We start from the raw sequence: 11,037 nt of genomic DNA on the forward strand, positions 1-11,037 counted from the left end.
ACAGCTCACTTTGCAGGCACTGTACAAACTGTCAATTTCAATTTCACAAGTGTCATTTTTCCTCTCTCACACATTCATGTGAAAACTCAGAGGCAGAAACCAGCCAAGAAGCCAAAATGTAATAAGTGCAGCAAAATTAAAACCAACAGAGCTTATTATACCGGAAGGAGGTAATGACTTTTTCTGGCTGACAATTAGCTGTTATAATGTGTATTAATTATCAAATTACTGAATTACAATTCTTAACCTCACACCAATTAAGCCTATTCTTGATGCCCCACACTGACATCAGTAGCATTACATCCAGAACAGAGTGGATAGAATCTTTAAAAAGCTGGTATTATGCCCCTTTTTGACCCATTTTTATAAATACTGTGCATTTTTTGTAGATTTCTCTAAATCCATTCTTACAAGCGGCCAAACAGAATAAGACTTAATGAATAATGAAAGTACTGTTACACTGGAGTGTAATGTGCTGCAGCTGGAAATGCAAGACATTATATAGAGATACAGTATATGAACCATAAACCAGACTCTGATCCTCAACCCACTGTTGCAGATTTCAACTGGATATTTCAAAAGGGTAAGATCATGTTTAAGTTTCCTATAAAATAAATTTATTAATATTTTTCAGATGTAGCCAGAGGCAGCTAGCTGGTTTAGCATGGCCATTTTCATTTAGTTAGTATGCTCTCTGTATAACGGTGCGCAGGGGGTGGGCTTGTCCTTGGATAGCTGATTTCACGGTTGGGTGTGACGTCCAGTAGGCTCAGTTTCAACACTGCCCGCTCTCGAGAAGGAAGATTCAAAATTTTAAATAACTTACAGCAGAGACAGAGTTTAGAGGACCACGGCCATCACTTTAGTCTGACTCAAAGCTCATTTAGCTTGTTTTTCATCACACCAGCAACCTTACATTTACTGTTTTGTGTTGCCTTAGCAAGCCAAATAAAACTCTCAGTACCATAGAAGGCCAGTCGACCAGTGGCTGTGTTCTTCCCCATCTTGTTCTCAGCCACACACTCGTATCCACCTGTATCGTCCTGCTGGAAGCTGGGGATTTCCAGCACGGCATTTGAGTACTTCATTTTAACTTTGCTTGGGAAGGGAATGCCGTTAGCCCTCTTCCATGTGATCTCTGGAACAGGGCTGGAAGAGACAGAGCAAGTAATCCTCAGTCAAGGTTCTGATTTAAGTTCCTTTGAACTTTTAAGATTGCTGCTCAGATTGCAGGTTTCTGTAACAATCCTGCAGTTAAGGTGTTTGATGGAGCTTGAAGCCTATTCACTGTATTGTGTGCAGATGAATGGTTCAGAGTTAACCCAATCTGACAACAAAACGAGCCGTCTCCCATGGCTTTCAGAGCAATCACGACTTGATGCCACACTCTTAGATATATAATTGCCCTAGTAACTTTACTATATAGAAATCCACAGATACCTTGTCTCTAATGAAAGACAGCGGGAGATTGAAAACATGCTTCAGGAAATTCGGCTTACTTCCCAAGGGCGAAACACTCCAGTGTTACTGTTGATCCTTTTGCGGCAGGTACATTGTCTGGGAAATTAACTTCTATTTTCGGCTCATATTCACCCATCACTCCTGTGAAGCATAAGCACAAGAACTTGCTCAGTCTTCCATTATTCATCATTTACAAGCAATATGGTTTGCATTATGGACCAAACAACAGCACTGTAAAAACTAACAGTGGAGAAAAAAAGGCACACGATCAAACAATCCCTCGTGGGTGAACTCATAGTAGTACATCACTTAAGTGTGCAGTCACCAGAGTGCAGTACAAATACCAGCGAGAAACCATTTAAATCTTCTCTTGGAGGAATAGGCAAAGCATATGTGAAATCTTCAGCTTGAGCTAGTTTGGCTGTTAATTCATTATTTTAAAGCTTGTGTGGGCAGATCCCAGCCTCTCCTGTTTTACTGTTAATATCAGTAAGAGTCAAGAAAATGGTTCGAAGGTGATGCGAAGGGATTAAATATATGCAGCTACATGTACAGTACAGTGAGTGGAAGCTAACTGGTTGAGCCGCCAGAACACTCAGTGTAATGGTCCAATCATGTATGGCTTATGTTTAATTCATTGCGAAGGCAATCTTTATGCACTCTTTCTATGAAAGCATAACAGAACAACAGACCACTGAAAACCAGCCTAAGAAATTCATGTGAAAGCACAGGTAAAGCTTTTAAAGGGAATGAGAATTATAAAGAAGCTAAGTCAGCAAAGACGAGGTTTGGATGCTTTGTTTGCTGACCTACATTGAGAAGCAGCTATTTACTTACAGGCTTTAGCACTCAGTGACTCAACTGTAGCGCAGCTCGACAGGACAAAGAGCACTCACACTAGCATGATGATTAAAAGGAAAGGCCCGTAACACGTGGCTGAAAGGCCTACTTGTCACATCATGGCCAGAAGCTGTGTCTTACCATCTGTCCTGAGGATCAGGGATGTAGGTGAGCTGTGAACTTTGCCCTTTGTGATGCTGTTCATCACGACACAGGTGTAGTTGCCCACATCAGAGGACTCCACCTTGGCAATGTAAAGGTTTCCTGTCTGCTGAGAGACGAACCGCCGATTGTCTTGCTGAACAAAGTATGGGTACTCATTGAAGACCCATGCATAAGTAAGATCTGCAGGACAAAAGTGCAGATATGAGCACATCATGGATTCAACATTTTAAATGTTCTTACAAGAATTATATGTTATTATAAGCAAACTAATTAACTATAGAAAACTTTTAGAAAGCTTTTAAACTTGTCAGAACATCTCCTAAGAAATAACTGTAGATGAAGGAGAGACAGTTGACCTCCTGAGGATGTTGGCGTTCCACAAAGTAACACCACTCCTTGTCCCTCTCGGACTGACACCGCACTTCTGGTGTGGACTTTGAAATGATCTAAGTCTGAGGGGGAAAAATATCTCATATCAGATTGGAACAAAGCAGAGTAAAAGCTTTCAGTAAGAGACCGGCACAAGGAACTGTCATGAGAAATGCACTTCGATAATGCCTAGAAGAATATTGTGCAGAAATTTCAACCCAGAACCAAAATGAGGTACTAGATATAAATTTAATGACATGGAAACTGGGTTGATAAGAACAAGTTATGGTGCCTCTAATGTACATCTCAAAGAAAGCAGAGTAATCATGTGAGAATAGGTTCCAGACCTGAGCCATAACACAACACTGTGGCAAAACTCTAATCTCAAAGTATAGGGCCAAACTCTACTAGTTTATTTTGTGATTTACAAAAACACACTGTGTGCAAAAAGGGAGAGTAATGTAACGTTTTACATTACTTAACAACAACTTCAAATAATTTGGGTCCTAACTTAAGCTTGTTGATCCAGAAGTAATCCTTACCTATTATTATCCAATTACATCAAATCCAAAATAGATGAGAGAGAAAACAACGAAAAAAACACAAAGTACAGTATAATAAACATGATATACTGGAGATGTACTACTTGGTATCCCTGCCCATGCACTGTATAAATCACAGACTTCGCTGCAATCATATTTAATGGAGAGCATTTTCACTTAAAGGTGAATATAGCTAAAAAAAAAAATTACATCAAGGTGTTATTTCTACAGAGACTCTCTGTTGATTTTTTATTTGGTTGAGCACCACAAATCTCAGCAGTGCATATCTTAAAACCTTGTCAAACAAAACCAAAAATATCTCCACGCTAGATACCATCACCAAGAGGAGGTGTTGTGATCTGCATGAAGAAAGCCTTCACTGACTTTTGAGATATTTGCTGATTTCACCATGAAAGATAAGAGATATGAAGTAAATCACCGTTTATATACAGTCTGACTTATTGTTTTTTTTTTTGTGGCAATGCAGTTGTAATATGAAGAAATGAACTGTAGCTTTTAGTCATTTGCATTACTCATCGGAATATTATGTTCCAGTCAGAGTAAACATCCGTTTCTTCATGCTCCGGGCCTTATTATGATATTCGTCAAACACTACTTACTTAGTTTGGCTGACTAGTTTGTCCCAGAGTAGATCCAATGATAAGCTGATGATTTTGATCAAGCTAAGTGATGCAAAGTGAAACAGTCATTCTTACTTTGCATGTGTGACCATAAATAAAGAACAGTCATCACATTAAAACTGCTCCGGTGTTACTTTATCATTTAATGTAGCTTCACAACAACGTTGCAGCACTCGGATAAATACTGTAAAACTCACCCACTCAGTTCAGAGTGCATCTGCATTATTTGCTAGCTGCAAATAAGACACAGACTTCCACTTAAATGCCATTTAAAAGAGTGACTAACTTACAGGCGAACTGCAGACTTGCTATCCTGCTGAGGATTGCTCCTACAGTGTTGTAGGCCATACACTGATACATCCCTGCATCCTGGTAGCGGTCCAGATTACTTATAATGAGGTTGCCCCCAGACAGATGCCGTCGGCGATCCAGGCCCAGATTTATGAGAGTCCCATTCAGTGACCATCTGCGGGGGCAAAGACACCATCAGTCCCTGGCAAAACACACTGTCCACTGCTTTCTCTCAACCCAGGTGGTCTGACAGGAGGTGAGTGGAGAACGCTACTCACTGCGGTGACTCACTTGAAGTAAGAATAATATAGATCTGTGCCGGTGTTGAGGAATTCACAGGCCTACAGGTGGAACAGCCTGAACTTCACAGTTATGAGTTTTGCCATTAATTCCTTTTCCTGCCATGCTTCAACTTGGCCTCTGCAGTCTTAGACACATTTTTATTTTCTTTACAGCCCTGCATTCTTGTCAACTGACATTTTATGACAAATATTATTGGTACTTTCTTGCTTCTACCTATCATACCTTGCATACATTATGTTTCACTATTGTTGTATTTTTTCTTTCTAACCTGATAATGCTGCAGTGTCCATATATTCTAGTGGTCTTTGCCATGTCTTTACATAACCCTTAAAATGTTAATTTCTTATTTATATTGTATTTTTCTGCTTTTATTCTGCTTTTCTTTATTCTGCTGTGTCACCATTCAGTGCTGCAGCTCTTCAATTATCCCCGCGGGGATCATTAAAGTTCAAACTTAGAGTATCATACACAAAGCTGTCCTCTGCTATTTAATTGAAGCAGAAGATAAAGGTTTTAGAAGTCATCCTAGATATTATCATTTGTCTAACCATAATCACCTCTTCTCACTCACATTATATTTACATAATGTGACATTATTCCACCTTTGTCTTGTCATTAGGACAAAACATTAGCACTTGGTAAGAGGTAACAATGGGTTGATGTAACAAAGAGTGCCTTTAACTCTCTTTTTCACCTTCCATTACTTGCTTCACACACTTAGCAGGCTTGGGAGTAAAAAAAAAATAATGATACTTTGCCCAGAAGGTTCAGACTGCACTATCAAATAAATGAGACAGCTCTTAAAAACACGAGTTAATTCAATGATTTAAACAAATCTCATTATTCAGTGACACAAAAATCTTTCTCTGCCGCCCTAACACTCTTTTTAAACGCTGTTCAAAAATTGAGACACTTTTCAAGAATGTTCCATAATTTTTCTCAAGGCATTAAAAACCACCTTCTTTACTTCTGTGTTCCTTAAGTGGAAATGAAAGGCATGAAGGCCATAATGACCAACCTCCTGAAAGCTTCTACGTCTAACCTTCAAATAAAATTTTAAACACTACATCCAAACCAGAGTGCTGCCATATTCTACACATTTATTCTAGATAGCTGTGTCACTGCATGACATCAGCTCTAACTTGGATTGGATCGGCTGGTGGCAGATGCTCGTGTGTGTTTAGGTGTCTGTTTTCTCTTGCATGTATTCAGCTTTTTATCCCTGAGTCACCGTTTTCATCTCTTTCTGACCTGCTCTGAAGTGCCTCTGCTGTTCAGCGGTGCCCTGAACACTGGGGCGGGTAACCGAATAGCAACTCCAAACCTGAATTACTCTGCTTGAGAGTCGTTTTGTGAACACATGTTGTCTAACTGTCTGAGCACAGACAAACCTGCGTATTTCCAGATGGTCCAGCAGTCAAGAGCCATGGGCTTCAAACCTCAGGTCAAGTAAAGGTTAGACAAGCCATCCTTGGGTTAGGTAAAAAAAAAAAAAAAACTCATATGGCATTACTTTTATGACCTGATGTGAGAGCATGCTTTTCTCTCATATCTTTATGAGTGACAGGACTGGCAGAGGAAAGAAAAAATGAGGAAAGAAGAGAAGGGGGAGGGAGGGATCAGTGGAGCCCATTTACACTTCAAGAGAGGAGCCAGAGAGGTGCTGAGGGCATGCGGAGCTTAGCACAGGCAGTTTGACAAGACGCCACATTAAACATGTTCATCTCACCTTTAATCAGTGCACAAAAATACTTGGTTTTAGGTGAGGAAGGTGAAAAGCCTGAAATAATGAGCATATGTAATCCGCACTACTATCGTTTGGCTCATCTGTGCCGGCTGTGCTGAGGTAATTTTACTGTTGAACACCAAAGAAACTGGGAATCAATACCTGTTGGTGCCAACTGGTGTCCAGCAACCTGCATTGGTCTCATGGCATTTTATAAGAGGAGACGATTATTAAGATGCTACGCGTGTGTCACTAAGATATTATCTGGCAAGACAAGCGGCAGATTGGCAGCGTGTTAGTCAATATGCATTAGTAAAGCCATAATGATGCCACTGCTTAGAGTGTCTGTGTGCATTTCAATGTTATTGGGAGAAAATTAATAAGGGAGAAAAAGACCTTTCTACTCCACATGAAAAATATTGCCTTGGAAATTACAAAATCTTATTTACAGCACCAATAACTGACATGGGTTTTGTATAAATGGGAAGCTATAAGGCTGACAGCAATGGAAAACATACCTTTATTTGAATGGTCTCTTACCTGTATTGAGGAGGTGGTGTTCCCTTAGCATCACAAGTCAAAGTAGCTTCTTCTTCTATGGAGTCAACAGGAATGAACAAATCACCAGGCTCCATCCTCCATTTTGGACCATGGCATGATCCACTGTCCAGACAATCTGTCAGAGAAATAGTCAGTCTGAACATAAAGACAGAAAAAGGTTCTATTTGGATAAAGCCAGTCTTCTTTAATTCCCTGTTCTTCTGGGGGAAACATGATATTTGGGCCTAACAGTCAGACGCTTTCCAATTAAGGGAGGTTTGACATTATTAAACATGGGAAGTGACTCAATACATGACTCAATATTCTTGAGCCGATGAGATTCTTCTGAACGAATCAACTGGATGAAATAAAGCACCAGAGAATATGCCACTGTATCAGGATGCCACAATTACATTTTCACATGCTAAAAAAGAAAATATGATTTTTTTTTTAAATGAATCGTTGGTAAACTGTTGCACATCATATGTCAAAAAAGTAATGCTTTAATATGCCATGAATTTAAAGCACCAAACCTTGGTTTTTACGTAATCACATTTTTTACTAAGTGCTTGGGAAAAGATTATAAAAGGAAATGAAGTATCTTTCCATCAGGCTACATTTAAAGGAAGAAGAAGATAGAAAGCTTTGTGCTTGTGTTGTGAATGGAAGTCAATACTCAGCGGTGTTCCTGTAAACCTGGGCCATCCTATCGCTCCTGACACTGACAAAATGTTCAGTTCTTCAGCTATAATTCCACAACTGTAAATGTCCAAAGTTAAAAGAATCATTACTCCTATAAAAAGGTGGTTTACCTGCCAGACTGTCGATGACTGATAACAGTAGAAGCTGTATCCATGGCAACGTCATCTTTGGCAGCCAAGGGTAAATGAAACTTTCATCCAATAAGCTTTAAAATGGCTCTGGTGAGAGAGGAGAACTTGACCTGTTGGAATGGGAATTCTGTTGTCAAATACCAAACTCAGCGGACCTTAATATTGTTATCCCACTTTTAATATTATGCCTTTTCATCACATATCAGCAGAAGCCAGAGGAAGTGGAAGCATTTTTAGTGGGAAATACAGTATGATTACAATAAAAATTATTGTGAAGTTTAGTTTGGGAAGTGTCTCATTTCTTCTGTCCATCCTCACATTTCATAATCAATGAAGATCTAGACAGTTTCACTTTGTGCCATGTGGTGTGGCCAACTTGCACTCTGAGATGTCTGAGGGTGATACCAGAGGCATACGGGAAGAGGCCCATGCCAATCTATTAGAGGAGCAACCAACGCCTAAGCTCATCCTTCACTTGGATGGATTCACTCTCTGGTTGCCCGAGGAAACTTGGACCTGGGAATTGGGTGCCATCCAATCAATTAGATTCACCCACAGCAGCATGTGTCTCCCCACATGCTGGGGTGTATCAAGACAGCCTGATGAGGAAGCCATTCCACCCAGGTCCATAATCAAGGGCAAGTGTCTGTCTGCTCGAAGCATGTGTTACAAATTGTGATGCGACGGCTTCTTGCAGGAGACTGAGCGAGTAATGATGCAATTATGAAATGTCAAACATCCACAAATGGTGGAAGCGGCAATAACACAGCAGTTACACGTGCAGAGTCTATGCAAATCTGTGTACATTAGCGTGCACCTGCATGGACGTATCCACAAACACAAGCCACAATGCACACACAAAAACACACACAAAAGATGTTTCTTCAAGAGGTGTTCAAGATCTATTAAGGGCAGAGACAGACAATAACACCAATCTGCTAAATGTCACACGACCAACACACACCGACACATCAAACTCACTTTCTCACAGCGTACAACAAATATAACACCCTGCCGCCGCACAAAAATACACTTTTTCTCCATTAAGAAGACATAAGCCGTGACGTGTGGCTCATTTGTGGTCTAATCCCGAGGCAAGCTTGGTTCAGAGCACTACTTACGGAGGGTCTAATTGTTTGTCAGCTGCCTGGATGTCAAATCAGACACGTGGGGTCTCAGCTGGGATTCTCTTCCCTACCTTTCATGTGTACTCAGGCATTTTTCTTCCCTCAAAGTCTGCAAAATTGGATTGGTATGCTCTCTCAGGAAGACTTCTGCATGCCATACCTCAATGACAGGGCCACAGTGTGCAAACAGCTGGCACCTTAGGACTGAGGATTGGTGTGTGGAAGGTACAGTGGCTATTACACTACTGTCGACTTTGCATGTTATGGTCTGCATTTGTAATGGGATTTTGTCAAGAACGGCACAGTGCGCAGCTGATGCCATGTGTTCCTTTTTCTATTATATAGCTAATAAATCACTTACAACTGCAAAATACAGTTTCAGAATTCCATTAGCAATATTACACAGAGCAGATTACTCAGCGATTCACATGTCCATACTGTGTAAGATTGTTCATACATGCACACTCACAAATGCATGGCTACAAGCATGTATGCACCTGGCCGCCCACTCTCGCACACAGGTTCTCAGTTTGCGCTCATGGACAGTGATGCTATGACTGTGATAGAAGGTGGTGGAAAAGCTTCACTGGGTGAATCACTCTCAATCAAGGAGGGTACACACACACACACAAACAAAATAATGTATAATCACGACATCTACCACCTCCATCACACTCCGCTTCCATCCAAGTAACATGCTGGCTGAACAAAAAGCCCAGCTGGAGGAGTGGGAGTGGACTTTTAAGGCCCGAGATGCATTCATCACAGATATTCCAGCTGACATTGTGTCATACCACCATGCAATTACCTGGTGAATGTTACAGGGTAGAAAAGGGGTGTGTGTGTGTGTGTGTGTGTGTGTGTGCGTTTACGTGCGAGTGTGCTTGCACCTTTTTCATGCACTGTTTCTCACTAGGCATAAAGGCAACCTCTACCACAACACTTCTGGAGGTTTGCTGGGGGCATTTGTCTATTTATTTATTTTTACTTTTAATACCTTTGGAACAGGGTCTCTGATTTCTTTTCGATTTGCCAGTGCATGCAAGTACCACAAGTCCAAGTCCAACTCCACCCAGCCCTAAAATGGGTTGGTGTGGTGTGTTGGCCCTACAGCTACACATTACAGAGGGCGAGTTGAAGTGAAGCTTCCCATCACAGCGGACAGACAGGAACCACAGAAGCAGTTAGAAGGTAGCTACCACATGTGACTAAGGTAACTATCTCTACATCTGTTTAACGAAGCAAGACCCGGCTCAGCCAAAACAACACCTGATTAAAAATTAAAACAGAAAACACCAAGATGCGCTTGTTTGCATGTCCCCTCCAATATCAGACTACTCGGAGTGGAGGAATTGGCTGCAGCTGGGAGGGCACCTCGTTGCTCCAGGCTAAAACAAACCTTTTTCAATCAAATACATGATGTTAGGAATTGATGAGCCAATTCGGGATAGTAGACAAGACAGGCCGATATGTGAGCCCGGTAGAGTGAATAAATATGGTAGTATATAAACATCAGTGTAAATAATGCAGCTTTCTGCATGTGTGCACGTTCACAATTGGAAAGCGCGTTCATGGGATATATATTATTTGTCTTACCTCCTATCTTGAAATATCTTGAGACCAGCAAATCCAACCCTCAGTGAAAAAGCGTCAGATTGATCCTCCATGGAAACCTTCTTAGGAAGATTTCGGTCACAATCGCAAGGTCGTTCATTCAGGTGAAACTAAGCCGGTGGTCAGTCAGAGATAACGGGTATCGCAGGAAGCATAAACACACGCGTTTCATATCGCTGCTCTCCCGCTTCCTCTCCACTCCCCACCAAAAAGGAAAAAACCACACACACACACACACACACACACACACACCAGCGCGTTTACACACACAACACCCACGTTGTTTGCTGAATCACATCTGAAACATCTTCAGTTAAGAGGTTCGACTCTCGCCCCTGTTTACGCTCTCAAATCCAACACGTGTAGGTCTTAAATTGGGCCCGAAAAGGAATCTTGCGGAGAAGATTTATTATGCGCATCAAGTCAGCTTCCCCCTGCGAAGGAGAAGTGGGCTGGAGGAGAGGAGGCGATAGAGCAACTAGAGCCAGCTGCGCTGGGATGGGAAGGTGCGGGAAGGAGGAAGGCGCACCTGGCGGAGATCTGCGCCCTCCTGCGTCAGACCGCAGCCATGCAACAAAACGGTGA

The 11,037-nt window shown here is 41.4% G+C and overlaps 1 protein-coding gene across 2 annotated transcripts in view; it reads right to left on the minus strand.

Moving 5' to 3' along the window:
• The window catches only part of cntn3a.2 (contactin 3a, tandem duplicate 2), a 30,484-nt gene extending 19,510 nt beyond the window's left edge, over positions 1-10,974 (minus strand). The window contains exons 1-8 of one of the 2 annotated variants that reach the window (XM_020617664.1): positions 10,435-10,974; positions 7,691-7,798; positions 6,879-7,014; positions 4,309-4,484; positions 2,823-2,918; positions 2,443-2,646; positions 1,500-1,602; positions 965-1,149 (exon numbers count right to left, since the gene is read on the minus strand). In XM_020617664.1, coding sequence (XP_020473320.1) covers positions 965-1,149; positions 1,500-1,602; positions 2,443-2,646; positions 2,823-2,918; positions 4,309-4,484; positions 6,879-7,014; positions 7,691-7,745 — 955 coding nt within the window. In that variant the 5' untranslated portion in view covers positions 7,746-7,798; positions 10,435-10,974. Of the gene's footprint in view, positions 1-964; positions 1,150-1,499; positions 1,603-2,442; positions 2,647-2,822; positions 2,919-4,308; positions 4,485-6,878; positions 7,015-7,690; positions 7,822-10,434 lie in introns of both variants that reach the window. The other variant, XM_020617658.1, reaches the window with a different exon arrangement.
• Positions 10,975-11,037: the final 63 nt, after the last annotated feature.

Source organism: Monopterus albus, unplaced genomic scaffold, assembly GCF_001952655.1.
Source record: "Monopterus albus unplaced genomic scaffold, M_albus_1.0 scaffold6.1, whole genome shotgun sequence".
NCBI classification, from domain to species: Eukaryota; Metazoa; Chordata; class Actinopteri; order Synbranchiformes; family Synbranchidae; genus Monopterus; species Monopterus albus.